We start from the raw sequence: 27,418 nt of genomic DNA, 5'->3' as shown, positions 1-27,418 counted from the left end.
TAAATGTTTCCCCCCAATGAGCAATTCTCGCTCCAAATGAGCAACAGTCCCCCAAAGTGATTTCCCCCCAAAACGCCTGAATTTGTCCCCAAAAAGGATTACCCTCTCCAAAAATGAGCAAAGCTCCCCAAATGAGTGACAAACCCCCAGACTGAGCAATTATCCCCCTCCCCGCCATGGAAGCCCCCTCATTCCTTAAGGAGCCACTGCTAATTAACCAGTTGATTTTTCTGGGAATAAAAACGGCAATTTTGGTACAATTTAGGGCTGAAAGTTAAAAATGGGTAAAAAAATCCCCTCAAAATGGGATTTTGAGGTGAATTTTGCCCCTCAGATCGCTGTTGCTGCTGGCTCTGAGCCCCCAGCATCTCATTAGCCAGAAATTTGCATATCTTATAATATCCTGAATATTCATGAGCGCTGCAGCAAAGCCCTCGTTGGTCTTTTTCCACCCCCAAAAAGGGCTTTTTTTCCCCCCATCAAAAAGCAGCAGAACGACGTCCCGAGCGGGGGGATGGAGACACCGGAGGCCGGGTGCTTAATTAATGAAACGAATTATTTATTTCCCAGTTGTGCAAAGGTGGGGGCAGTGCAGGGGGTGGGGGGGTGAGGGCTGCAGGTGACCCGTTTTCCTCGGGTTTAGCCCCATTGTCAGGGGGTGCCGGGGTTGAGGGGGCTCAAGGGCAGCGCGGCATCAGGTTGGGCAGAGCACTGCAACGAGAGATGCACACACAGGGGCTGCACAGGAGCTGCATGAAGGCTGCAGGGGGAGTGCACAGGAGATGGAGGAGGCGAGCAGATACCTTTGAGGATGTAATCCGTGAGCAGTGTGGGCACCTTCTCATTCCCTTCCTTCATGGCAAACAGGACTGTGAGCAGGAACAGAGCTGTGAGCCCATCCCCACTGCCCCCAAATCTCCATTTTCTCCCTCAAACCAGCCCCAAAGTCACCACAGAGACACCTGCAGAGTTTCATTGCTGCACTGCAACGATGCACCCATATCGCAGCCACTGCAGTGATGCAGAATGGTGCTTCTCAAATCCACCACGCTGTGCTGATGCTAAATCATAGAATCCCAGACTGGTTTGGGATCTAAAGGAATGGATCTAAAAGCTCATCCAGTTCCAACCCCCTGCCATGGACAGAGACACCTTCCACTTGTCCTATCACTACCATCCCTGATGAAGAGTCCCTCTCCAGCATCCTTGTAGCTCCTTTAGGCACTGGGAGATGCTCTAAGGTCTCCCTGGAGCCTTCTCTTGTCCAGGCTGAACAGCCCCAACTTTCTCAGCCTGTCTCCATATGGGATGTGCTCTAGCACCGATTCTGCCCCAAAACAGAAGCTTGGAAAAATACTCACTGTTAGTGAGCATCTGCAGGTCCTCGACAGAGGGTGGCGACCCCTTCTTCTCATAGGGAATCACTGTGTTCAGGTACTGGAAAGACAACACCCAAACACACCAAAAAGCACCAGGTGGCACAAAACTGCCTGGTTTTCACACCGCCTTGGGACAAATGGCCCCAGACTGGTGCTCAAGCACATTGTGCTGCAATTGTCCTGTGACTGTGTTTGATGGGCAGGAATTCTGGGGAGTACTGAATGGATTTCATGCTGCAGAACCTGCCCAAATGCAAACTCCTGCTCTGGGAGGATTTCTTGTGAGGTGATGCGGGGAATGGGGGTGTGTATGGAAGGGGGGCAGATACAGGCAATTTTGAGGGGGAAAGGGCACCTGTTTCTCATTGGCGGTGGGGCCAAAGGTCTGGCGCAGGCTGGAGTGCAGGATGCTGGAGATGCCCTCCATGCTGAAGCGCTGGGGACACATGTCACCCCGTCACCTCCCGGGGACACGGACATTACCCATTGCACCCCCCTTCACACCAGCTTCCCCCCAGCTCCTGACTCCCACCTGCAGCCCCCATTCCCTGTCCCCATCTCCTTCTGTCCTCATGTCCCTTTGCCTCATCCCCCCTCTTCTCCACATCACCCCATCCTATGTCCCTGTCACATCCCTCCGTCCCTCATTCCCTGCCTCATGTCTCCCTCTCCCATGTCCCTCTGCCCTATCCCATCACCCATTCCCTGTCCCGTGTCCCCCCATCCTCAACCCCTGCCCCATCCCCTGTCCCTGCATCCTTTCATCCCACGCCCCTTCATCCTTCAACCCCCCCAAGCCCATCTCGCCCTGCCCCATCCCCTGTGCCCACATTCCCCATGCCTCCCTCCCTCCATCTCCCCTCCCATCATCCCAAATCCCCCCCATCCCCTGTCCCCACGGCCGCAGCATCCCCACCTTCCGGGGCATGTTGTTCCCACGCTCGGGACGCCCTCCCTGCAGGCTCAGGCCCCTGTCGCGCCGGCGGCGGCGGGCGGCCTCGCGCTGCTCTCGCTGCTCGCCCTGCACGGCCAGCAGCGCCCCGATGAACGCCGTCTTCACCTCCTTCTCGAAGGCCAGCTCATCCCGACGTGCCAGCTGGGCCACCAGCTCTGCCGACAGCGCCCGGCTCGCTGCCTCTGCCCGCCCCGCCGCAGCCACCAGCTCCCGCGCCGACAGCCGGCCCAGCACTGACAACAGAGAGGTTAATGGGGTGCCCAGTGCAATTGGTGAAACACTTGGGGGTGCAACTGCAATGCACAGTGCAATAAACCACAGAATCACGGAACGGTTTGGGATGGAAAAGACCTTCAAAGCTCATCCACCTCCAACCCCCTGCCATGGGCAGGGACATCCTTCCGCTAGAGCAGGGTGCTCCAAGCCCTGTCCAACCTGGCCTTGAACACTGCCAGGGATGGGGCAGCCACGACTATTCCTGAAGCAAATACCAGTCACATGCCTTGTGCAGTGATGAGCATGGTGCAATTAGGGAATTACGCACTGAAGTGCGCAAAATGCTTCGTGCAGCTAGTCCTGTTCTCGAGATGCGCAGGGTGACCAATGCCACTGGTGAGGCACCAGTGCAGCCAGTGCTTCACCTGCCAACAGCCCCCTTCTGGCCAAACAGTGTGTCAGCCCTGGAGCGAGCCAGCCCTGAAGCCTGGAGAGGCTCAGTTGTCCAATTTGGTGGAAATTACCCCCCAAAAGTGACTGGCCAGGGTTTTGCTGGCCTTACCTTCGTGAGAGCAGTTGTTGTTGAAGGCAGGGGAGAAAGCATGCAGCTCCCGCAGAACGATGGGCTCCGTGCTCCCACCACTGCCTTTGCCTTTAGCATCAGACTCAGTTTCCTCTTCCTCTTCCTCGTCCTCCTCTTCCTCCTCCCCCTCAGGATCAGCCTCGGGGTCAGGTGAACTCTGCATCAGCTCTTCCAGCTCCTCGATGACCTTCAGGGCATCAGTGTCCTCCATTCGCACCTGCATTCTACCTCCATCCTGCACCTACACCTTGCAGCCCACAGCTACATCCTGCATCTGTGTCCTGCACCCACATCTCCAACCTGCTCCCTTCATCCTACACCTGCATCCTCCATCTTTACCAGCATCCCTCATCCTCCATCTGTATCCTCCATCTGCATCCTGCACCTGCATTTGCATCCCTCTATACCCTGCACCCTCCATTTGCATCCTCATCTGCATCCCACATTCCCATTCCCAGCCATAGCCCACAGCTACAGCCTCTCACGTGCACTCACACCCTGGCCCTGCACCTACATCTAACTCTGCAACCCACACCTGCACCTGCATCCCTCCAACCTGCCTCCTCCACCTGCATCTGGTACCTACACTGCGCATCAGACATCCACACCCTGCCTCTGCACCAGCATCCTGTAGCTGCATCTGACCTCTGCACCCCACTTTTGTACTTCAACTCATGCCACCCATTTGCACCCCCACCCCCTGTTCCCATCTGCACCCAAATCCCACATCAGCACCCACAGCCTACCCCTCCAGCTACATTCAGACCTGCATTCCATGCTCTGCATCCCGAAATAATTGGATTTGGCCTTTTTTTTTTTGCACTGCCATGGGGCTGGGGTGGGCTGGGGGCTCAAGCCTGGCTTTTGGGAGACACCCATGGGAACCAGGGGTACCTGCTCAGCTGTCAGCAGCGGCTCCTCGTTGATGCCCGAGTCCTGCTCACTCCTCTCAGTGAGCTCCTCCTCCTCCTCCTCCTTCTCGCAGAGCTGCAGGAGACACAGGCTGGGAGGTCCTGGTGGCACCGCAGGCCTGGCCCGGCACAGGCATGGCCCCAGCATGGACACAGACATGGCCCTGGCCCTGGCACAGGGAGAGCCACCAGCGAACCACAGCTCAGGGGGACATGCTGCATGGGGAGACACTGGGTGGAGACATCAGATGAGGGTGACGACAGGGAAGATGTTGGATGAGATGTTGCATGGAGACATCAGATGGGGACGATGCACAGGGAGACACTGCATGGGGAGATGCTGGATGAAGGCGTTGGGTGGAGATGTTGGATGGGGAAATGTTGGATAGAGGCGTTGGATGGGGATGCTGGATGGAGACACTGGAGAGAAAGACAAGCAGGGAAGTATTGGATGGGTAGGCATTGTAAGGAGACGGATAGAGATGCTTGATGGGAAGACACTGGATGGAGAGTTGGACTGGGAAGCTGGACAGGGAGAAGTACAAGTATGGTAGATAGAGATGCTGGACGAAGATGTTGGATGGAGAGATGTTTTCATTAATATATTGCACAGTGAGACTGGATGGGGAGGTGTTGGAGACACTGGATAGAAATGCTGGAGATGTTGGATGGGGAGACAATAGATGGTGAAGCTGAATGGGGAAGAGGTCAGATGTGAGATATTGGATGGGGACATTAGATGGGGAGATGTCAGAGGGGAATGCTGGATGGGGAGGTAATAGATGAAGATGCTGGACGCAGATGTTGGACAGGGAGGCATCTTCTTTTTTACCACATTTCACACTCTGCTTCACCTTTTTGGCAAAAAATAACCCCAAATATTCACCTTCTCTCCCCCTCCTTTAGCAATAGGTTCTGTACCATCCAAATGGGTTAAATTCAGTGGATTTGGGGGCACCGCTGCAGCCCTCCCACACCCACAAACACAGCTATTCACAGGAAAAACTCACTGCAGCAAAGAAAATACTATTTTCTAGCCAAAAAAATACACCATCTCACCCCTGAGACGAGATTGCCAAACCAAAGCTGTAATACTGCCCATTTCAGTGTGATTTTACCCTAAAACATGGACATTCACTACACGGTTGCTGCAGCACCCCAAAAATACCATTTCTGGGTAGTATGCAGAGCCCTGGGGCTGACTGACAGCTGTCAAGCATCACCAGGCCATGCTTAACAAGGGGTCATGTGGGGACAGGGGGGTTTGGGGAGCCAAGGGGGGGATGCAGAGCAGTACCTGGTGGTCGGTGCCATCAGAGGCCTCAGCCCCGGGGAGCAGCCAGGGCCGGGGGGAGCTCCGGGGGGCGAAACCATCGGTGAGAGCATCCCAGACCCTGCAGGGAGGCGGGTGGTGAGCAGTGATCCCCAAATGCCTCAAAACACCACAAGATGCACCCCTGGAAACACCCTGAAATGCTTCCCCTGCGCCCCAAAACCCCCAAATCCCACCGAGATGCCCCAAACATCCCAAATACTGCCCTAGAAGACCCAAAAGCTCCCCAAAATATCATGAAACACTGCCCTGAAATCCCCCAAAGTACCCTGAAATGCTGCCCCAGCACTTGAGATGATTTGATAATACTGAAACATTGCCATCAAAATACCACCCCAAAAGGCCACTCTTATGTCTCAAAATGTCTCCAGATGCCCAAAAATGCCTTAAATGCCCCAAATTCCACCCCAATACATCACCAGGATGCCCTGAAATGCTCCAAAACATCCTGAAATTCTCGAAAAGACTGAGAAACACCCAAAATGCCATCCTAAAACACTGCCTCAAAGCTCCAAGACCCTCTGAAAGGCCCCAGACCCCTTCAAAACACTGCTCTGGAACACCCCAAAATGCCCCAAAACATTCTTCTGAAACACCCCAAAATGCCAAAAAGATCCCAAAGCTCCGGAATGCCCTGAAATGCCATCACGGAACACCCAAAAATACCCCCCAAAAGCAGAACACACCAGCATGCCATCCTGAAATGCTCCAAACCACCCCAAAATACCACTGGGAAAGCCCCCAGAATGCTGTCCTGAAACATTGCCCACAAGCACCCTAAGATGCCTCATAAAGCTGCCCTAATACCCCAAAGAAACCCCCCAAAAAGCCACTGTGATGCTCCAGAACATCCCCCCAAATTGTTCAGCGCCCCAAAATGCTTTTGTGGCTCCCCAAAATGCTGCCCTGCAATAGGGGGAAAAGTGGGAGAAGGGAAAATGGGATAAAAGAGGAGAAATGGGAGAAAAAATGAGAAAGGGGGGGAAAGAAGGGAAAAGGGGGAAAATGGGAGAGAAGAAGAAAAGGGGAGAAAGGGAAAAAAGGGAAAATAGGGAACGGGGGAAGAGGGAAAAGGACCAAAAGAGGAGGAAAAGGAAAAAAAAAATGTAAGGAAAATGGGGGAAAGGGGAGAGAAGCCCAAAAATGGGAGAAAAGGCTCAAAAAGAGATGAGAAAATGTCTCCCTGTTACAGGAAATGCACCCATTTTCCCCCCACAAATGGCTTTTTCAGTTCAACCCAGCATCACATCCCTGTGCACTCCGATCCCCTCTAAAACCCCCCAAACTGCCTGCCCCCCCCAACTGCTCATTTTGGGGTATTTCTCTCATTTCCCTTCTCACCTGATCTTAATCCCCCCGAAATGCCATATTTCCCAAATTAACACTAAACCCCCAATATTCCCATTTTACACAAACCTGCAGCAAATAAGGAAAACAATAAATGATCATCCCCCCAAATTTGCTTCCCCCTCCACCCCCTGCTCTTAAAGGGCCAGTACTCCATAGGGTCACCAAGCAGATTTCTGGGTTAAATATGGCAAGAAATGGTTAATAATGAGGGAAATAAAACGCCTTTAAGGGGCCAGCCCATCCCCCGCTGCGTACACAGTGCTCATTCAAGAAGGAAAGAAAAAAAACCACTCTGTTTTTGCCCAAAGTGACCCAAAAAGACACAATGAGCAGCACAAAGCGGTGCAGCCGGCGACAGCGCGGCAGTCCCTGCATGGAGCCAAAACGCATTTTTCCCCTAAAAACCATCAATTCAGTCAAGTACCAAAATCAATTTGGTTTCAGCAGGTTTTGATGAATAAAAAACCCACGAAAATAAGGACATTTGGGAGTTTTGGGGGTTGAAAACAAGCATTTTGCATGGTGAAAAATGAGTGTTAGGGATTGCTGCCTGGGGGAATAATGCCACTTAAACACACAAATATCCACCAGAAAGAGGTTAATATACAAACATCACTGAAAAAAACCCACCCAAATTTGGCTAAAAATGGCATTTTGCAACAAAAATTGTGTTTCTTTTAAAAAAATCTAGGGTTTAATGCAAGTGCCGCTATACTGGGGGGAATTTGCCCCAAAATGGCTGCCCACTGGCGTGGTGCAGAGATTGCATGTTGCAAACAGGAGGGTAAGCCCTACTCATACATTACTCCAGGTTTACACTCACCCTACCCCCAGGGGTTCTCCTCACATAGACTGAGCCTTCCATAATCCCCTGCAATGTGACACAGAACATCCCACTGTACCTCCTCATAGGATGCTACATAGCAACTCCAAGCATCCTACACAGCTACTCTCAAGGTGCAGCATCACCACGCCACAGTGGAGGGGGCTGATCTGCATGTAGAGGAGACCTTGCAAGCATGAAATGGGGTGCGATAAGCCTCACAGGGGCTCATAGGAGAATCGCCTACTCATAGGATCCTACACAGCTACTCACAGGATATTACACAGCTATTCCATACTGCTGCATGACCACATTGCGATGCAGGGGTCTGAGTTGCATGTGGCGTGTGCCTTGCTAGTGTGCAAGGTGGCATGCAGACCCCACGGGAGCCCTTACTCATAAGATTCTTGCAGTGCAAGAGCTGGTCAGGGAAGTCTCGCAAGGAGGCACGCAGGCTGTGAGGGGGCCAACTCATGGGTTACTACACCTCTGTTTTGACACATCGCATGACCACGCTGCCATGCAGGGAGCCAGCTTGCACAGGGTAGGATTCTGCAGGTGAGCAACGAGGCCCGCACCCCCAGAAGGAAGGGGGCCTTACTCACTCCTCGTCCTGGAGGCGCTCCTCCTCCTCCTGTGCCTGGAGATGGCTCCGCACAGGGGCCAGCCCCTCGGTGGCAGCATCGTAGTTGCGGAAGCAGACGGTGAGCTTCTCGTCGAATTCCTGCACCAGGTCCTCCATGGACTTGAAGCTCATCATCTCAGCCGAGAAGCTCTCCAGCTCGGCCAGAGCCGGGTCTGCAGTGCGTTGTGGGGTCCCCCCATCAACCCCGGGCCCCTCCTCAAACTCCTCCTCCAGGCTTACAAGAGGCGCCTCCATCCTCCTCCACACCGATGTGCCGCCTTAGCTGCAGAGAGAGGGTGCCCATGAGGCTACTCACAGGTTACAACATCAGGGCTCCCCATTGCCTTTGCTGACACTGTACTGGCTGAAACCCTACTGCCAGGGCTATTACACAACCAACAATATCTCTGCAGTATCCTATTAGCATCCCAACAGCATCTTATTACTGTCTTCATAGAAATATACTGATATCCTGACACTACACTAGTAGTCTTTACTAACAGCAACAAAGCACTGATAGTGGCCCAAGTAGCTTAGTGCTATGCTTATAGTATGTAGAAAGTATAACACTACCTTTTTTACTGAACTGGTAGTAAGTCAGTGGTACCCTTATATGACTACTGTATTGGTAGTGGCCTGAAAGTATCATACTAGTATGAGTAATATGCTGACAATACCCCAAAATGTCAGTGTTACCTTGATAGCATCCTAGTGGTATCTTACCACTATCTTTAGTGGTGCCTTTGTAGTATCTCAGATATTCTACCAGCATACCCTGATAACATCTTAGCAGAGTCCTGACGGTACCTTTGCGCTGCACTGAGAGTATCCTAGTAGGAGCCACTGAACAGCACAGCATTGCCCTGATGTTGTACTAGCACAGGTAAGAATATCCTGATACTATGACATGATCACCCCAATAGCACCCTAATTACATCCTAACAGTGCCCTGATAGTATCACAGCAGTATATGAGGAGTGTCCTGATAGGATCCTAAAAGTGATGAAATGGTATATAGCTATCATCTTTATAGTGTCCTGATAGTATCTTGGTAGTGCAATGTGATATCACTAAGATATTATCTTAGTGCCCTCTTACTACGCTGAAAGCAACTTGACTGTATCTGTTTGTAGTATCCTGAGAGTATCCTGATGGTGTGTTACAACTACTCCAGTGATGCCTTCATAACACTATCTCAGCATTAACCCTGGAAAGATGCTGGAAATAAATTATCATCCCGGCAGTGATCTGATAGTACCTTAGCAGCATTTTTTAACTATTCCAGTATCATCCACATAGCACCCACAGTATATCTTAGGGCCACTCTGAAAGTGCCTTAGTAACTATCTGCAGAGTATCCTGTCAGCATTTGAGTACACTCCTGAGAGCATCTTAGCAGCATCCCAGCTGTGTCTTGAGAGTGTTTTACTCCTCCTTCACAAGATTACTGAGAGTATTGGGGTAGTATCTTAATATCAGTAGCCCCATAGGAAGCAAATACAACCTTGTAGCAAGCCAGGAATAGGCCAGTAAAGATGCCACTACCCCAACCCAGCCCTGTCATGCTTCCCCTGGGGAGGAGAGCAGAAACACAGCAGCTTTTTGGGGAAAACCTGGCCAGATTGGGACTTTGAGTCCATGTGCAGCATGTTTGCACACCCACTGTGCACACTTGCACACCCCCCCCCCCACGTGTGTGTGTGTGTGTGAACCGCCACAGGTCTGCAGCACGACCTCTGTGCACACACCCCACACACGTGTCCAGGGTGCATGAACACCCACGTATGTGCGTGTGTGCACTTCCAGGTGAACATGCGCACTGTGCACAGAACAGTTCACGTGTGTGAGCAGCGCACACGCAGTTGTGCATGTTCACACGCGTGCACGGGGGTGTGCAGATGAAGATGTGTGTGCTCGAGTGGTGCATGCATCTTAGGGAGCACACAGCACATGCATGTACCCCCCCCACATGTCCCTGAGGATGCACCCACCCAGCACGTGTGTGCATCCCACACACGTACGCCACGCCTGCACCATGCACTCCAACATGCCTGCACCGCTGCACTTCCATGCCCCCCATGCACTCTCCATATAACCCCCCTCCAAACACCCAAAAATGCCCCAAAGCACCATCCTCTGCCCCCTGCCCCCTCCCCTGCTGCAGCGCGTGCGCATCCCACAATGCACCATCCTTGCACGGATGCTGATGTGCAGCATCCCCCCAAACACAGTCACCCCATGAACACAACATTGCCCCCCCCCCAAGCATCCAGCAAACACAAGCATCCCCTCAACACAAGCAGCTCTCCAAATACAAGCATCCCCCCCAACACAAGCATCTTCCAAACACAAGCATCCCAACACAAGCATCCCTCAACACAAGCATCCCCCCAACACAAGCATCCTCCAAACACAAGCATCCACAAGCACACCCCAAAACACAAGCCCCTCCGTTCTGCACCCCCATGACCCCCCAAAACCTACTCCGCATCTTGCACCACGATGCACCCCTAAAATTCCCCCCCCCCCCCCCATTAACACACCGCACCATCCCTCCCCCAAACCCCCCTCATCCAGCCCCACACCCACCTTCGGCCCCGCATCCTCCGCGCCGCACCCGTGGGGGGGGGGGGGGGGGGGGGGGCACTGCACTGCGCACGCGGGGGGAGGAGGGATGACGTCACCGGGAAGATGGTCATGACGTTATCCCACCCATTCCCTCCCCCTCCCCCCGGTTTATCTATTTATTTATGCACGTGCACGCCCATACACATATATTATGCACTCTAGAAACAGAAATGAAATAAAAACAATAAAAAGGAGATAAAGATGAAATTATTCATTAAAAATTAAATTATTTATTAAAGGTCTAAAGAATGTTTTTCTTTTAAAAAAATGGGTTTTTTTTTTTAACAAACATGTTTTGGAGCAATGGGGTCATCCCAGGAGCTCCTAAAGGAGCTACAAGACAGCTGGGTGAGTGCTTTGGACAAGGGCCTGTAGGGACAGGCCACTGGGAATGGCTTTAACCTGCCAGAGGGGAGACTGAGATGAGCTCTTAGGCAGAAGCTCTCCCCTGTGAGGGTGCTGAGGCGCTGGCACAGGGTGCCCAGAGAAGCTGTGGCTGCCCCATCCCTGGCAGTGCTCAAGCCCAGGTGAGAGAACAGCAACTGCTCGCTTGTCCCTTCTGTAGTCACCGTGTTTGTCCCCTTCTCCCTTCCCTGGCTCCCAGAAATAACCCAGCAATACCAGGAGCTGCAGGAGCAGACAGCAGTCCCCAGCCAGCACTTGGAGACCAAGGTGAAGAGCCTAGAGGATGAGCTTGGTATGGCCCCCCAGCATGCCTGCCCCGTGCCAGTGCCCGGGGAGATGGGAGGTATTTGCCTTGTGCTGTCAGCACAGCAGCAGCTAAAGGCAAAGCCCAGCCCTGTTCCCAGTGCATCCCTGACCTTGGGAGATGCTGGCTGGAAAGGGGATGCTGTGATCGCACCCTCTGCCACCCCAGGGAATGAGGGGCATTGGGCAGGAGCTATGCTGCACACTGTCCCCATCCTCCTGTGCATTGGTTGCCTCCTGTGCTCACGTGCTCAGTATCCCCTGCCTCTGTCCCCACACTCCACAACCACCCAGGTAAACCTGGATCTCGCGCTGGCCAAGATGGCAAAGACCAGCCAGCATTGGAAAGAAGTATGAATGACCATTGCCATGGAGCACAAGGAACACCTACAGGAGTTCAGCCTCAAGCCCTTAGAGATTATAGCACCCTGGAGCTCCTGAGATGGGACCAGGCTCTCAGTCCCTACCTCCCTATCAGCACACTTGGAGAGCTTTCCAAATCCACTGTTCAGTGCTCCAGCAGCCCTGGGCTAGGTAAGAGCAGACAGCTCCTGTCTGGCCCTGGGATGCACTGCTGAGTCACAGTCCTCTCCATAACATTATTCACATGAACAGCAGTGTGGATTTGCCCTTTAATCACATCCCAAACAAGTGATGCAGGAGCAGTGCTGTGATGGGCAGTGGACACTCATTGCCCACTGGTTCCCAGGAAGGATGAGAGAAGGAGCACAAGAGAGACATCCATGCAGAGACAAACCTGAGCCAACAGGCTGAGAAGTGGGGGATTCCTGCAGCACCCCATTGGCCTTTGCTGCTCCATTTCCCCTTCAAACAGTGGACCGAAGGCCAGCCCTGGGCTGAGTCAAGCCTCAGGATCCCTAGTCCACTGAGTCATGGCATGGAGGACAGTTCTTCGGCTCTCCTTGGAGCTCCCAGAGCCGGGAGCTGGGCAAAGCCTTCAGTGCAATGTCCCTAGATATCCTTGGAAGCAGCTGGGCAGGCAAAATCTGTCTTCAGGTTACAAAGAGACACAGTTAATAAAAGCTTAGAGCCAGCCTCAGTCAGTGGAGATGTGTTTCTGGAGGGGTGATGCTGCAAGCCCCACTGCAGGCATGGAGACACAGCAGCTCTATGTGCAATGGCCATGATGAGCAGCATTGTGCTCTTTGGGGAGCCAGGAGAGACGCACCGATGGGCTGGATGAGGTGCTGTGCTGGGGAGCCTGGCCAGAGGCAGGGTGCTCCTGGGTCACTAGAACGCCTGCTGCAGCCTCCTCTGCTCCTCCTGGGATGGGCTCTGTGGGGACACGGTGGACACACCGTGAGCAGCACATCCATCCACCACACCACATTCCACCCTAACCCAATGGGCAGGTTGGAGGGGTCTTTCTGTTCCTGCCAGTGTCATAGGCGCCAGGGCAATATTAGGAGAGGCAGGGCAGGAGAGTACCAGGATTATGAGCAGCAGTGCCACAGGGGCCTGGTAAGAGGGTTTACCTGTGTGAAACCTATACTGTTGGCAGCAGCCACCAGCCAGGAGCCAGGTCCCTTTGGTCCCACCTCAACGTGACAGAGTCCAGGGGAGGCACTGGGAGAGGGCAGGGAGGATGTATGGGAGCCTGAGGCAGGGTCATTGTCCTCAAAGGAAAGCAGAGGGGACAGCCCCATCTGGAAGAGTAGAAGAGGGATAACATAAAGTTCTCGGTGTTCCATGGCAAGCAAGGTCCCCTGGAGAGGACCTCACTGAGCAGGCCTTGAGGCAAGGCATCCACCCCATCATCCAGCCTCGCAGTACGCCAGTGCTCCCCAAAACCTACCGAGTGGTAGAAGGCATCGGCAGCAGGGTCGATGACCACCAGTGTCACCTGGTCATCACGGGCACGGATCCTGAGCACCGTTTGCTGGTGGTCAAGCCCCTCGATGCTCTCACCATTCACAGCAAGGAGACGGTCCCCTTCCTTCATCCCTGCCTGGTCGGCCGGCAGCCCCACATCCACATCCCACATGAACTGGCCTGCCACAGCAGGACAGAGGAATGGGGGGGAAATGCTCACATAGGCATTCAGCCAGAGGGGAGCCGGTATTGCTGACCCCACATGCAGGTGAGGACAAGGTCCTGCTTCTGGCACAGGGCTTGCAGCTATTCCTGACCCTCAGACATACCTTGTTCAGGTTCAGACTGATGCCCTTACCTGTGGCCCCTGAGCTGCAGTCATCCTCCTTGAGCAGAAACCCATAGCCAGCCGGACCCTTCACCATGTGCAGCTCCCGCACCTTGAAGGGGAGCCAGGAGGTGTCTGCCAAGGCAGCCGTGGCCCGCAGACCACGCAGGCGGTAAAACTCCTCCACGGCACTGGATGCCACCAGCAGCGTCACCTTGCTGCCACTCTGCTTCAGCTGGATGGGAAATGCAGGGCACTCAGTGACACTGGTGGCCCTGGTCCCCCATCACCCGCACTGCGAGCTCCCACCTTCCTGGTGAGCTGCGTGTGTGAATAGTTGCTCACGCTGGCCCCGTTCAGCTCCAGGAGCCAGGAGCCCGGTGGCACCCCTGCTCTCTCCGCTGGCCCATCCTGCTGCACTGACAGCTGGAAGGTGCCCTTCACGCCTGCAGGGAAGAGAAGAGGCAGCCTGGGGCGAGCGGGATGCTGTGTCAGGGAGGACCATGGCATCCCGCTGCTTTACCTTCCGGACCTGACACACTGAAGCCAAAACCGCTTTTGTCCCGTGTGATGTGGCAGAGGCGCGGGCGGATGTCAGCAGGCAGCATCTGGGACAGGTCCCTGCCTAGGGCCTTGGATGCTTCATAGGAGTCACCATCCAGCACTGCCAGCAGGACCTGGTTCCCACTGGCCTTGATCTTCTGCACCACCTGGAAGGACCCAGGCTGTGATTCCTGGGCAGGGCACCCCTCCAACTGCAGCTTATGGCATCAGGATCCCTGATCAGGGAGGATCAGTGAGCTCCCTCAGCCCTGGGATGCTCCCAGCTTACCCTGTGGTGGTCCATGTGGTCCACGAAGTGGCCATTGACCTGGAGGAGCCGGTCCCCGTCCTGCAGTCCCCTGCGCTGGGCCAGCCCCCCCAGCTCGACCTGGCGGATGACATGGCCCTGGCAGCCCAGCTCCTCGTTGAGGGAGAAGCCAAAGGTCTCCGTGCTGCCCTTGCTCAGGAGGTAGAAGCGGGGCTCACCCACAGCCTCGCCATCTGCATGGGGGCACAGCCCGTGAGTGGAGCCCTGTGGAGATCCTAACACAGGCTTTCTACCCTATTCTGGGCTAGGGTCTCCCCAGTCCTGCTGCCAGAGCTCCCTGGCACATGAGAGCTCAGGACCCCAGCAATGCCCTGCTGCCAGAAGCCCATGCTGACATAGGCACATCATGGGGAAGATAAAGGTATTTACCCGTGTCCTCAGTCAGCGACAAGGCAGGGTTGTCTATCCCATCTTTGGGGTTAAATTCAAATGTTCTGAAATGATAAAGGGCAGGCGAGGCCACATTAGCTCAGCAGCACAGCCCTCCCCCTGCCCTGCTGTGGGGAGCCCCATTCCTCCCAGACGGGGCCAGCTGGGGATACAGCTCCTCCTCCTGGGAAAAGCCAGGAGGGGATCTCCCTCTTGGACTGTCCTCCACATCTCTCCTGAGCTAACAGCTCAGGGAAAACCCTCAGCTGAGGATGTGCCCCAGCACAGCCCTGTTGTGGGGCCATGAGCCCCAGGAAGCCTGTGGCCAGGGGGAGCTCAGCACTTACATGATGGACTTCTTGTCACCCTCGAGCCCTGCAGAGGGAGAAGAGAGGTCAGTGCAGGAGGCAGTGGGCTGGGAACAGACCTGAGGATTTACAGGGCTTTTGAGTGAGGGATGAGAAGGGTCAGCAGTGCCTCAGAGAGCTGGCTGGAGTGAGGAGATGGAAACAAACACATTCCCCTCTGCATAGCCCCACAGAACCCCTCCCCACCTCTTCTAGCACAAGGATCCTAAACCCAGGGAGAGGGAATTCCTGCCAACCACTCCCACAATGTCCATCTGCATGTTCCTGGATGCCTCTAGCAACTTGCCATGGCCTGCCTGGGTTCTGACATTGCCTTGCTTGATGCAGAAACAAGGAGAGACCTGCGTGTGAGGAAGCGTCTCTGCAGGATGAAGCCCCACTGCCCCAGTACGTACCTTTTGTTTGCTTCATGGCTGCAGGGAATGCAAGAGGGTGCAAGGTACAGGGTGAAGTGGCAGCAGAGCCAGCGTCCACGCCTCTTACAAGACGCGCCAGGTTTAATGGTTAAACAACCCCAGTGTCTTCCCTGCCCTCCCAGCGCCAGGGCACTGCCAGCCCTCGCCCAGCAGAGCTGGGAGCAGGGACCAGCACCCTAAAACACCAGCTTCCAGCCGCCCCCAAAGGCAGCCCCCAGTGGGGAAGGCCAGCTGGTGTGACATGGAGCAGAAATGGGCTGCCCTGTCCTTGCCTTGTGAGATGGGGTAAAGCCAGAGCCCTCCACTCCAACTGTTGAAGGGACAACTGCACCAGTGGCTCCACGTTCCTCCCCCAGGAAGGGCCCAGAGAGGAGGTCGAGTCATGGCACTGATGTGCTTCAGTGGAAACAAAGCAGCGCACTTTAATGCTACCAAAGGTTTCACAAGCTAACCTGAGTCCTGCCCCTCTGACACACACTGCTGTGGCTCGGGTCTGAGCCAGCACTGGACAGGCGGCAGGGTCTGGATCTCTACAAGCCCCATTTGCTCCTGGCCTGGTGTCTGTACAGCTCTCCCACATTTCAGCCTTGCCCACAGATAAGGGCTGAGCTCCACGTACCCAGCACCTTTGACAGCCTTGGTAGCACCCAACCACTAGGCATCTTCACGTGGATAAGGGTGCAGTGTTTCCTCCCCAGCAGCACTGCTCCCTGCCTGGCTGGGTGGATGGACAGCAGGTTTAGAGGGTCCCGTGCTGCAGCTTCCCCAGCATCTTCTTGACCTCACTCTCAACTCGGAGGAACTTTGCTTTCCTCCAGGGGTTGGCAGTCTGTCTCCGGCTGCTCTCCAGGTCCTGCAGGATGAGGGAAAGGTGCTGCCGGACCCGCTCGCGGTCCCAGAAAGGCAGGTTCTTCTGCACCACGTTCAGGATATTGGACCAGTAGTCAGAGACATCAGTGCCTGCTGTAAGGAAGACCAGCGCCCTGACACCATCCCGGTCCATGCGCAGGCTGTCAAGCGCCCGCTTGCCATCCTCACTGATGTCGTTGAAGTACAGACTGCGGGTTGAGAGGAAAGGAGTGGGAGACACTGTGAGGGCAGGGAGGCAAGACACAGAAGCAGACAGGCTCAGTACCACAGGGAGGGACACTGCGCCAGAGGGAAGGGACAGGGCAGAGTGAACTCACTGCACTTTGTCCAGCGTTGCGTGTTTTTTGGCCACCTCCACCACTTGCAGGGCGGCCGCGTCTGTCAGGGAGTTATAGCCCAGGTTGAGCTCCTGGAGGTGCTGGTTCTTGGCCAAGTGTTGAGCAAGGACCTCAGCACCCCGGTCCCCCAGCGCGGTGTGCAGCAGGGACAAGCGGGTCAGCGAGCGGTTGCCAGCCAGCGCCTCAGCCAGGTACTGTGCCCCCTGCTCACCCACGGGGTTGTTTGTCAGCCTGTGGATACAGGAGCTGAGGGCAATGCCGAGGCCGGGCACATGGTGGGCAGCAGGGACAGTTTCATGCAGGACAGAGGCAGTACTCACCGCAGGCTGCTCACCATACACTTGTCATGCAGGAGCAGGTCACGGATTTCCTTGCAGGCATCAGAGCCCAGGCTGTTGAGCTGTAGACTGATGCAGAGCAAGACAAAGAGGTGGCAGGTCCGCAGTGGCTGTTACCTTTAAAGCTGTCAACCCTTCTCTCTCCATGTCCCCTGGCTCTGCCCATCATTATCCCCAGACAGGGACACGCAAGGCTTCCTCTCCACAAGGGAAACAGGACCAGAGCTTGGGTAGCATCAGCCAGCAGAGCCAGTGCCGGCAGCAGCAGGGGAGGGGAAAGGGGTCCAGGGTCGGCGGCGGTGAGTGAAGGTCTAAGGAGAGATCAGGACCCCATCGAGCCCTCCTGAGCACCCGGGGGAAGGAAGTGCTGCAGATCCCTGCTGCACAGCTCGAGTCCATCTCTGCTGAGCGCAGCCTGCCACCCCCTGGGCGACAGGAAGGCTGCAGTTCCACAAGCGGACTGCAACGGAATCCACCCTTTGGAGCCCACCTTTGGGCTGCCCATCTGCTGCCCAGAGTTAGCGGTAGCAGAGTCAGCTACACGGGGGTGCTAAACAAAGGGTGGGGAGCTGGCATCCCAGCCTGCAGCACTGGATGCAGAGCTGCCCAAAGAGTCCTGACAAAGGGTGTGTTGGGACTGCAAATCCCAGCATGCAGTGTCCTGCTTAAGGAGTGCTGCACATCGGAAGCTGTAGTTCCCTAGGTCTGCACTGAGAAAAAACAAGGGCTTGCATGCTCTTCCCTACCTTCGCCATGTTCAGGCTCCTAGTGTATCCCTGTGATGGGCAGAGATGAAGGAGAGACCCATTTCTGAGCACTGCCCAAGGGCAGAAGGAGGTGGTACTCACTGAAGAGTTTTGCATCGCAGCAGGACAGAGAAGAGGATCCTCAGGCTGCTTGTGTCAAGGTTGCAGGAGCTCAGGTTCAGCTCCTCCACCTCATGGCTTGTGGTGCCCATGACAGATGCCAGGACAGAGCACTTGAGAGGGGTCATCTTGACGGATGAGAGGTTGACAGTCCGGAGGGAGCGGATGGCCTCGGCTGTGAAGCGCTCGTTCTGGAACTCATGCAGGAAGAAGAGGTAGTCCATAAGCTCAGATGGGGGCAGCCCTTTGCGGCTGTTCCTGATGACTGTCTTCTTCATGGCCTTGGCAATCTCAAAGGCTGCCAGGTTCTTAATGGAGCAGCCCAGCTGCTCAAGGATGGCACGGTTACGGCGGGACAGGATCCCACCCATGAAGATGGGGAAGAGCTCAAAGACCTCATCATCAGGAGCCTCATCAGGGTGGCGCATAGGGCCCTCCACACCCAGGATGCTGGAATTGATCTGGTCCAAGACATCATCATTGTAGTAGTCCTCTTCTTTGAACAGCTCCTCTGCCATGGTGTGGGCAATAGTATCCTGGTCCTTCCCGCTCAGCCGGGAGAAGTAGCGAGGGAAGATCTTGAGCAGGTTGAAGAGCACTGGCAGGAAGCGCAAGGGTAGCACCTTGGAGATGATATTCACAACGACAGCCACATCTTCACTCACCTTCCCAGCGACCTCCGACAGCTCCTTCCCCACTCTCTGTGCCAGCGTCTTCTTCTCGCCCAGCACCACATACAGGGCTGCCAGGTACTCCTGCATAGCAGGGATGGTGAACACAAAGGTGTGCTCTTTGCCTGACTGCACACATGGACTGAGGAAGAAGCGGAAGACATCACTGCGGAACACCTCCAGGAGGTTGAGCTCACTTTCAGTCTTCATCTCCACCTCAAAGCACCGCTGCAGATCATCCTCTGAGAAACAGGTCTTGCGGGACATCACCCCTTCATAGGCCAGCTTGCCCACCGTCTTGGCCACGTACTTCATCATGGAGATGTTGGTGGGGTCGGTGCTGTCCAGCACCTCCCCACTGAAGTTGAGCCTCAGGAAGCTGGTGTAGATACCCGTCAGGGTCTGGCTGGGAGGTACCATCTTGGTGAAGTAGAGGAAGTGCAGGGTGGTGCACACCAGCCAGCAGTAAGACGGCAAGAAGCAGGCAGCAGTTATTTGGTTGTGGCGCTCCAAGTTCCTCGACAGCATCTCCACTAAGTTCTCCGGCTCACTTGAGCTGCTACCCACACCATCCCGTACACTGCAGCTGGGCTGGCTGAGGCGCATCTGGAAGTACAGCTTCTGCAGGTTGGTGTCAGAGAAGCCACAGATTTCGGCATAGCGACCCACGTACTTGCCAGGGATCCGGCGCACTGCCGATGGGCGTGTGGTGACGATGATGCTGGCCTGGAAGCAGAGGGCTGGGTGAGTTTGGAGCTGCCCTTTCTCTGGCTTTGATCTAAGCTCAATAGGGTCTCAGGTGTGTAAGCCACATATAGGTGTGCAAGGATCATACCACACAGGGCCTGGGGTCAAAGATCTGCTGGCCAAAGAGCATTGGTTCAAATCTGGCCCGGGCAGGAGGGACAGAAGAGCTTTCCCCATCCCCTGCTAGACATGTATTGAGTCTGGAAGATCATAGCCCAACAGACTGCTTTCTTTGCTTTACCAGACCTCCCCTAAGATCCCACAGAGACAAACCAGTAAGCGACACCACTAACAGTGAGCACCTCCAGGAATGGAGACTGCCTCTTCACGCACAGCTAAACTGGACCACAAGCAGTGAGCATAAAGGCCATGCCTGCAGTGCCTCAGGGCTCACCCCCAGCCTTTCTCCAGCAGGAAGCAGCTCGAGAGAGACACTGACCTCTGGCAGGAGGTATTTGCGCAGCAGGTTGACCACAATGGCAGAAGGAGGCACAGGCTCACTGGGGTCACAGCACAGCTCTGTGCCAGCCAGACGGAAGTCCAAGTTGAGCCGCTCCAGGCCATTGAGGATGAAAAGCACGTTGAGGTTGGAAGTGCCCAGGATCGACACCACGTCCCGGAGGTGCTGATACTTCTTGGTTATGAGGCGCCGCAGGGAGATGGGAGCATGACTATGGGACAGGTCCTCACAGGAGAAGGGGATGAGCAGCTCAAAACGGGGTAGGCGACCATGGCACCAGTCCACCACCATCTTCTTGATGAGGGTGCTCTTCCCTGTGCCCACAGTGCCATACAGCACCACATTCTTCACCTGCCGCCCGCAGCAGTCCACGTCAAACAGGTTCTGGAGGCTGATAACCTGCCTGCAGGACTGCTGGAGCTGGTTCTGGATGGTTAGGCCAGGCGAGGGCTTCAGGATCTCCTCCAGGGAGCTCTCCCGTATCACTGGGTCCACATGGACTGCATCCACTGAGAAGGAAGGGCCGAACTGCCTCTCTTCATTGGGCTGGTGACTGAACCATGCAGACAGGCTCTTCTGGTGTTTCTTGATGGCATCTGGGAAGAAGAAGGTGCTCGACAAGATAAGAGCTTCTCACTAGCAGGGCACTGGGGATGTTGCCTGCCCCAAGCCACTGCAGTGATATGGCTGTAGAAGGGAGGACAGAACCCAGTTCTTGCTAACCCTCACACTGCCCCCAACCTATCATATAGGACCCTCCATCCCCTGCAGTGCAGGGCTTTGAGCTTACCAGAAGAGGCCACATTCCTTAGATGGGACAGGCGAGAGGTGCTGGGCCGGACTGAGCGCTCCTGGTTCCCTCCCTGGTAGTGAACACAGCCCCTGCAAGAGGAGCAGGAGTGTCATAAGTAGGACAGGGGCAGCAGGTCCAAGCCCTGCCTGGGGCAGGGTGCGCAGATCACAAGTGAGTGCCACCTGAAGTGCTAAGAGCCACCTCACCCCTTCCTTCCCCTGCACCAACAGAGGGCACAGATGGGAACTGAAGGCAGGCCAGCAAGGGTGCTAAGTGCTATGCATCCCCACCAAATCTGTGGTGAGGCAGAGAAGCTGGGCTGAATTCAGAGCAGGCAGGGAGTAGGGTCTAGGTTGTTTTCTAAGTGGAAGCAAAGCAGCATCTCTGCCCACAGAGCCCCCATGGTCTTAAGGCAGCCAGGTCAGCTACCCAGGTCCCATGGCAAAAAGCCACAGGGCAGAATGAGCCATGCCCCAGTTGTGCGGCACTGTACCTGTTGAAGGAGATGCTGCTTGTGCGAAGGATCTTCCTGGAGAAGTAGCTGCCTGCATTGCCTGGGGTGCGAAGAAAAATGAACATGGTCAGGGATGGCGTTTTCCAGCCCAGCAGAACTAAAACCACCGAGCTCACTGGCTTCACATCTTGCTTCATTGTGGGGTGACCCATAGACTACACAGGCACAGAGCCCAGCTCACCTGGCAATGAAGCAGCACACAGATGATACAGACTTCTGGTCTCCCTGCTCCCTGGCAGGGATTGATGCAGCTGCATCCAGCTGCCCCAGGGCAGGCAGCTCTGGCATTGCACGGCCCGTGACATCCTCTGCCTGAAAGAGAAGGGACAGCCCACAGGGCAGGTTGGGCTTACTGAATCCTTGGCAGTGCTGAACCTTCTGGCCTGCGAGGCTGAGGTGGCTGCAGCACACGGGTGCTGAGCACAGCCTCTTCCCATTTAAAGCGGCCAGGGCACAGGCTGGCTGTGAGGGCTCAGCTGGTTCCTCAGAGCTGCATCAGGTTCAGCTCAGCACAGGGTTTTAACAGGCAAAGCTCCCATCTCCAGAGGTGGATGAGGGGCTCTGGAGTGCTCACGCTGCTGTCCCACATGGGACCAGCTCTGTGGCGCAGGACAGGATGCGGTCAGCAGCTCTGCTCCGCAGGGATGCAGCACAGCAGTGCCCTGCCCAGTCTTACCTGCTCCGATGCAGTCTGGTCCGGCCGAACCGGCTGTGCCGGTGCTGGCTCAGGCTTCCACCCCAGCTCAGCAGGGAGATCTTCGGCAGCACAGGTTGCACTCTCAGCCCCCAACATCCAGAGGAACTGAAGCAAGGCAGGGAGAGTGTAAGCAACCCCTAGCGGGCTTTTTGCAGTCCCTCATCACGTCATCTAGATGGAGAAACTGAGGCACAGGGTGGGAGCAGTGGAGCTGACCTTGAACCCCCGTGTCCTGCCCTTGACGACTAAGCAGCCAGCAAACTAATGCATCCCATTAGGTCCCTTCCAGCACCCTTTGCTACCCAGTGCATGCGGAAAGCCCCGTGCCGCCCGCCTGCTGCGGTACCCCTTCAGGGACCCCTGGTACAAGCAGCATCCCGCCTCCCTGCTTCCGTATCCGGAGGGACACGGTGGCTGAGGCCCTGGCGGTGCGGGGACCTGGAGCTCAGGGCAGTGGTGAGGCTGGCGCTGTGGGATGCGAGAGCAGTGGTTGTGCCGAAAGCGGCAGGGTTACCTCCAGTGGGGCTCCTCGCCAGGGAGGTTGACCCCGCAGCTCCGGGTGCTGCCAGGCGCTGAGCCCGGTGCTGCTCAGCCACGTCCTTCCATCCCGGTCCCGGGCAGAGGCTCTTCTCTGGAGGCGGCTGTTGTTCAGCTGCAACTTCCGCATCCCCAGCCTGTCCCATCCCGCCCTGCGCACAGCAGCCGCCGGCTCTGCCAAGCAGGGTGGGAACAGAAACCATGGTCCTGCTCCGGGGACACGGCGGAGAAGCCAGCAGGCACAACAGCAAGGAAAACCACGTGTACCCCAGACACCAGGATGCAGTGTGGGGGCAGTCCTGGTGTCTTGGCAGCAGTGCTGCAGGGGGGGCTTTCTCTGCACACATCTGGTGGCTGTCCATCCCCAGCTATGAAACAGGAGCCTGCAAGGACACGTTCTGCTCCAAAGCGAAACTCGCCTGTGCTCACATAGAGCATGGTGCAGGGAGCAGGACAACAGCAGCCTCACACGATAAAGAGCCTGGGGGAAGCTGTGCTGGCACGGCACTGCCCGGTTTTGCCTGGCTGTGTAACGCAAGTGCATGGACACACACACAGACATACACACCTACCCTCTCACTGCTTGCAGATGCACTCTAGCAGTGCTGAGACCATCTGCAGGGCTGCATGCACACTGCTTGTTCCCTGGGTGCTGGCTTGGGAAGTGCTGGCCTGCCCAACCATAGGCAGTGCTGAACCAGGGGCACTGGAGCCCTGGATAACCCCAGAGGTCTGCACATAGACCGCATGGACAGAGATGCCCCTGCACACACTCTGTACCTGTCCCCATCACTGTGTGCTATCCCCCAGTGCCCCTTTCCACACCCCACTGCATGGACACCCATTGGTGTACCCATGGGTACACACATCTCCCCTCGCATGCATGTCCTCTGGCCGCTCAGGGAGGGGAGGCACCCAGGCAGTACACTATAAATATAAGTTTTATTGATGTGTGAAATCCAACACGTACAGCTGGCATCTCAGGAGCACTGAAATAAGCCACAACATCTCCGCCTGCTCAACAGCTCCTGGGGAACCCTGGACACTAGAGAGTACCAGCAGCAAGCTGGGACCTGCAGGGCACTTACCTGCACCTATGGCACAGCCCAGAGAGCTGGCAGGGCCCTGCCAGCAGCCCCATGCTTCCCATAGAGCCCAAGAGCTCACCTCCACCCTGCCTGGTTCCTGCCAGGCTGCAGCTCTAGGCAGCAGGGCCCTGGTCCTGCTTCGCAGCCTCCTCCCAGCAAGGCAGAAAAACCCAAGCAGATGCCTCAAGGACTGCCACAGCAGAGCTACAGCTGCGAGAGCAGGATCCCTCCACCTTGGGTGTGTTATTTGTATCATGTTTTGGCAAACAGTGCCAGGAAAAAAGCAGCTCACTCCTGGTCATGTGGAAACATGGATTTCAACACCTCTGCATGGTTCACGCCTGTTCTGTATCACACTTACACCCCACAGTACAACCTCCCGTGCACACGTGGAAGCAGCAAAGGCTAGAAAACCTCAGGGTCCAGTGTGGCAGGAATGCACTTGGAGATCTCAGGCAGCCACAGACTGCTGGTGGCAGCAGGGACAAGACAAATGGTGTGTCCACACACAGGGGAAAGGAAACTCTGGTTTATTGCCTCATTTGAGAGGGGTGAATGCCTGGGAGAAGCCCCATCCCCTCCTTGTTCTATCCCAATCTTCCCTCCAGCAAACCCTAGTACCAGCCAGGTGATGATGCATTTGCTCTTCTTGTGCGTGTGACAAAGGTGGCCCGGACATGCATGGTGGTGAAAGGCCATAGCCCTGCTTGCCTGCCTGCATTCACCGCACACATGAGGGAGAGGCAGTACCTGATAGAACCGTGCCCATGGGCTGAAGGAGCCAGGCTAAGGAGCTGAAGCAGTTTTGGATGGGTTAAGGTTCAACCGGTGCTCCCAGGGGGCACCTGAACCCTGTCTTCATCTATTCAAAGTGCATTGCAAGGGAAAGCAAGGGGCAGGGAGGAAGAGGAGGTGTTGAGGAAGAAGCCTGCTCTCCTCCATCACATTCCTCGTGATTATCCAGACGCGTTCCTTGGTGGGATTCCCGTAGCCGGACGCACCCACAGCCCTGCTCCCATAAAGTGCATCCTCGCTGCTGTGTGCCAGGCCCAGCACGTGGGTGCTCCCCACCCTGGCAGGACAACGCAAGACCCAGTCTGGGCACTCCTGGCTCCACACCACAAAATGACCGGTGTTATTGCCAAGGGGGCCCTTTGCATTTCTCTGTGCCTTCCATCATCTGTGGGATTGCCCTCACTGAGAGGGAAGGGGCAATGGATGGCCCTGTTCAGGACACCTTTGCTCAGTTCACTCCTCCTGCACCATCTGCCCTTGGGCACCACCAAGACTGCCTTTGCCTGGGGCAGGATCTGCCAGACCCAGTCCCTCTCTGCTACTCTGTGCCCAGATCCCTCCCTCATTGCAGCCCCTTGTACCAACACATTCACTTGCCAGGCCCGCTAGGAGTGCTGGTGCCCTTCTCTAAGGCTCCTCGGGCTTCCTGTTGCCATGGCCCTGGGGATGAGCACCCTTGCTCAGCTTGGGGACACATCCATTCTCCATCTCCAGCCTTGCCCTGGTCCTCTGCCCCGCAGTGGCCCCATACCCAGTCAGCAACCCGCGCACTCACCAGCACAGGAGGCCTGGGCTGTGCTGAACTGTCCTGGAGATCCTGGTGGTCCTGCCAACTGCCCCATCCTGGACAGGCTGGTCTGAGCAGCCACCTGCGGAGGTACCTGCTCTGGCAGTCTTCCTCTGGCCATGCCAAGCTCGGGCAGCCTGTCCCATAGGGCTTCTCTGCAAGCAGCGCAGGCTGGCCAGCAGAGGCTTCTGCTGCAGCATTCCCATGCCTTGAGGGACACGGGCAGTGGCAATCACAGGTGCCTTCTGGTATCCCCCTCTGTTCCACACATGGGCCATTGCTAATCCATCTCATCGTGGTCCTTGTGGGAGTGGTAGTGGCGCTGGCTGTGCTGGCACAGGGCTGTCCCAGCAGGACTCAGTGCTGGGAATGGCAATGCCTCCAGTGTGCAGGAAGCTGTGCAAGACGACATCACTGGCACCTCCTACCACCTTGGTATCCACCAGGGAAAACCCTCAGCCCAGCAGTGCACACTCTACACAGGGCAAGGCTGAACCAGCCACAGCCCGAGAGCAGGACAGAAGTGAGGCATCAGTCCCATCAGCCCCAAGGACAGCGAGATGGAGAAGGGTGACAGCCCACAGCACCCCCTGGCTCCCTGCCCATCCATCCACCTCGTGACAGAGCACACACGGGGACCATTCCCCACTCGACCCTGTGGCTGCAGCTGGCAGCATCATGCCAAGGAGAGTGCAGCTCGCAAGCTGGCACAACTCCATTGCAGGGCATGGCACAGAGCTGGCGGTGAAGGAAGATCCAAGAGTGGAGGGGAATTCTGTGAGGGACAGCAGAAAGTCAGACAAAAGCCCCCGAGGGAAACCCCAATGCTCAGCATGAAAAGGGCATCAGGGCATATCCTGCTTCTGAACCCTCTGTGCAGGAGAGCCCCGTCGATGCAAGCTCCTCACAGTAATACTGTCCAGGCAGGGGAAACACGGCCTTGCTGAGTGCCCAGCATCATCTGCCGTGTGTCTGCCATCCACCTGCAGGCCAGCCAGACCCTGCTGTGTGGAGCAGTCCCAACATGAGACAGTTAAAGCAAAGGACAGTCTCAGTGATTTTGCTGAAATCTGGCCTTTGCCCTGCAATTCCCTGCTGCTCCGAGAGTGCCAGCAGCATCACCTCAGAGACTACACTGGAATCAGGGCCCAGCATGCCAGGATGGGGCAGAGCTGCTTTCCCCACATCCATGCTTGCAGTGCGATCCCATGTGCATGAGTGACCAGTGCAGCCTTGTGACACCAGTGCCAGCGACACTAGTTCCAGAACACCCACAGGGACAGGCCGGTGCTATGCAGCTAAGCAGTGTGCTGCGTTCCTGGCACAGCAGCATGTGCTGATGCCCCACCAGCTCTGGTCTCAGTTCTGTTCCTTTGGTGAGCCAGCGAGGTGCCAAAATGCCTTCCATCCTCAAGGAGTGTGGAGAAGCAGGTGACTTTGGAGGAGCCACTTGCCAAAAGGTACCTTTTCTTGATACAGTCACAAAGTGCAAAGCCCTTCTCAGTGTTAGGGCTGCCCAGTGCAGAATACTGCTGGGAGATCTCACCTGCTTTCCAGTTCTGGCACTCTGGGACCCTCTCCTGCACAGTGTTACCGTGGGAGCTTTGCACTGTGATGAGGCTGGGTGTCCCTGGGGATGGATGGCATCCCCTCCTTGCACAGCCGGCGTTGCTCATCCTCCTTGGTCTGCTGAGACAGCCACAATTGTGCCGTGGGAAGACGGGTGAGGAATGAGATGGTGCAAGGGAAGGGTTCAGGGCCAGCTCTTGTCCTTCATCAGTAGAGGCTCCGGTGACGGCATGGCTGAGCCCAGCCCTGCTTTTCAGCCACCTTGCACTAGCAGGATATGGGAACCTAAATCTTCCCTGCTTCATGCAAGCGTTTGGAGGGACCAGTCACTTCTCTCCACGTTCTTTGATTCTATCCTTTTGGCTGAGACCCCGAAGACAATAGGGAATGAACATGAGACACCCAAAGGTATGAGAATACTGTTGTTTTCCCAGATCCTGCCATATCCCCAGGTTTGAAGATCCTATCTCCGAGGATAGCATCCGAGCAGAAGTCTGAGCAGAGCCCCAGGTCCTTCCTTTGCCTGCTGGATCCCTTTCCCTTCCATGTAGGATGGGAAGCAGTTGGTTTATAAAAAAAGAAAAAAGAAAAAAAAAAAAGAAAAAGAAGAAAGAAAAAAGAAAAAAAGGAAAAAAAAACCCCAAAACATAAC

General features: G+C 55.7%; 4 protein-coding genes across 9 annotated transcripts; 1 reads left to right on the top strand and 3 right to left on the bottom strand.

The window, feature by feature from the left end:
• Window positions 1–538: 538 nt before the first annotated feature.
• On the bottom strand, window positions 539–10,819 carry FEZ1 (fasciculation and elongation protein zeta 1). Of its 3 annotated transcripts, none has more exons than XM_057431947.1 (10): window positions 10,765–10,819; window positions 8,156–8,458; window positions 5,342–5,438; window positions 4,028–4,120; window positions 3,113–3,320; window positions 2,296–2,627; window positions 1,735–1,815; window positions 1,362–1,437; window positions 804–869; window positions 539–711 (listed from the first exon to the last, which is right to left on the bottom strand). In XM_057431947.1, the coding sequence occupies exons 2-10, from the start codon at window positions 8,428–8,430 to the stop codon at window positions 695–697; spliced, it is 1,245 nt and encodes a 414-aa protein (XP_057287930.1). In that variant the 5' UTR covers window positions 8,431–8,458; window positions 10,765–10,819; the 3' UTR covers window positions 539–694. The 3 variants fall into 3 exon arrangements, with proteins under 3 accessions (XP_057287930.1, XP_057287932.1, XP_057287933.1); XM_057431949.1 differs by having other exon boundaries at window positions 2,296–2,567; XM_057431950.1 differs by lacking the exon at window positions 10,765–10,819 and having other exon boundaries at window positions 4,028–4,214; window positions 8,156–8,380.
• Window positions 10,820–11,106: 287 nt separating this feature from the next.
• LOC130611368 (uncharacterized) lies at window positions 11,107–12,183 on the top strand. Its single transcript, XM_057432047.1, is given in 2 exon segments — window positions 11,107–11,151; window positions 11,338–12,183. Coding segments are annotated over 2 exon segments (660 nt in total). The 3' UTR covers window positions 11,953–12,183.
• A 30-nt stretch (window positions 12,184–12,213) lies between these two features.
• On the bottom strand, window positions 12,214–16,448 carry NHERF4 (NHERF family PDZ scaffold protein 4). 2 transcript variants are annotated; one of them, XM_057431945.1, is made up of 10 exons: window positions 16,316–16,448; window positions 15,260–15,287; window positions 14,913–14,977; window positions 14,505–14,716; window positions 14,196–14,382; window positions 13,982–14,118; window positions 13,703–13,907; window positions 13,328–13,524; window positions 13,008–13,178; window positions 12,214–12,807 (listed from the first exon to the last, which is right to left on the bottom strand). In XM_057431945.1, the coding sequence occupies exons 1-10, from the start codon at window positions 16,356–16,358 to the stop codon at window positions 12,763–12,765; spliced, it is 1,290 nt and encodes a 429-aa protein (XP_057287928.1). In that variant the 5' UTR covers window positions 16,359–16,448; the 3' UTR covers window positions 12,214–12,762. The 2 variants fall into 2 exon arrangements, with proteins under 2 accessions (XP_057287928.1, XP_057287929.1); XM_057431946.1 differs by lacking the exon at window positions 16,316–16,448 and adding an exon at window positions 15,676–16,230.
• Window positions 16,436–22,657, bottom strand: NLRX1 (NLR family member X1). Of its 3 annotated transcripts, none has more exons than XM_057431942.1 (10): window positions 22,207–22,650; window positions 21,970–22,095; window positions 21,475–21,605; window positions 21,273–21,333; window positions 20,777–20,868; window positions 19,966–20,582; window positions 18,091–19,505; window positions 17,225–17,311; window positions 16,884–17,135; window positions 16,436–16,754 (listed from the first exon to the last, which is right to left on the bottom strand). In XM_057431942.1, exons 3-10 carry the CDS (start codon window positions 21,596–21,598, stop codon window positions 16,436–16,438), a joined length of 2,967 nt encoding a protein of 988 aa, XP_057287925.1. In that variant the 5' UTR covers window positions 21,599–21,605; window positions 21,970–22,095; window positions 22,207–22,650. The 3 variants fall into 3 exon arrangements, with proteins under 3 accessions (XP_057287925.1, XP_057287923.1, XP_057287924.1); XM_057431940.1 differs by having other exon boundaries at window positions 22,505–22,648; XM_057431941.1 differs by lacking the exon at window positions 21,970–22,095 and having other exon boundaries at window positions 22,505–22,657.
• Between the last annotated feature and the right edge of the window lie 4,761 nt (window positions 22,658–27,418).

The sequence above is a fragment of the Pezoporus wallicus genome, unplaced genomic scaffold (genome assembly GCF_028554395.1).
Source record: "Pezoporus wallicus isolate ANWC-B61680 ecotype Strahan unplaced genomic scaffold, APGP_CSIRO_Pwel_v1 scaffold_8769, whole genome shotgun sequence".
NCBI lineage: Eukaryota > Metazoa > Chordata > Aves > Psittaciformes > Psittacidae > Pezoporus > Pezoporus wallicus.
The sequence above is the reverse complement of the archived record's forward strand: the minus strand, read 5'-3'. Positions and strand labels throughout refer to the sequence as shown.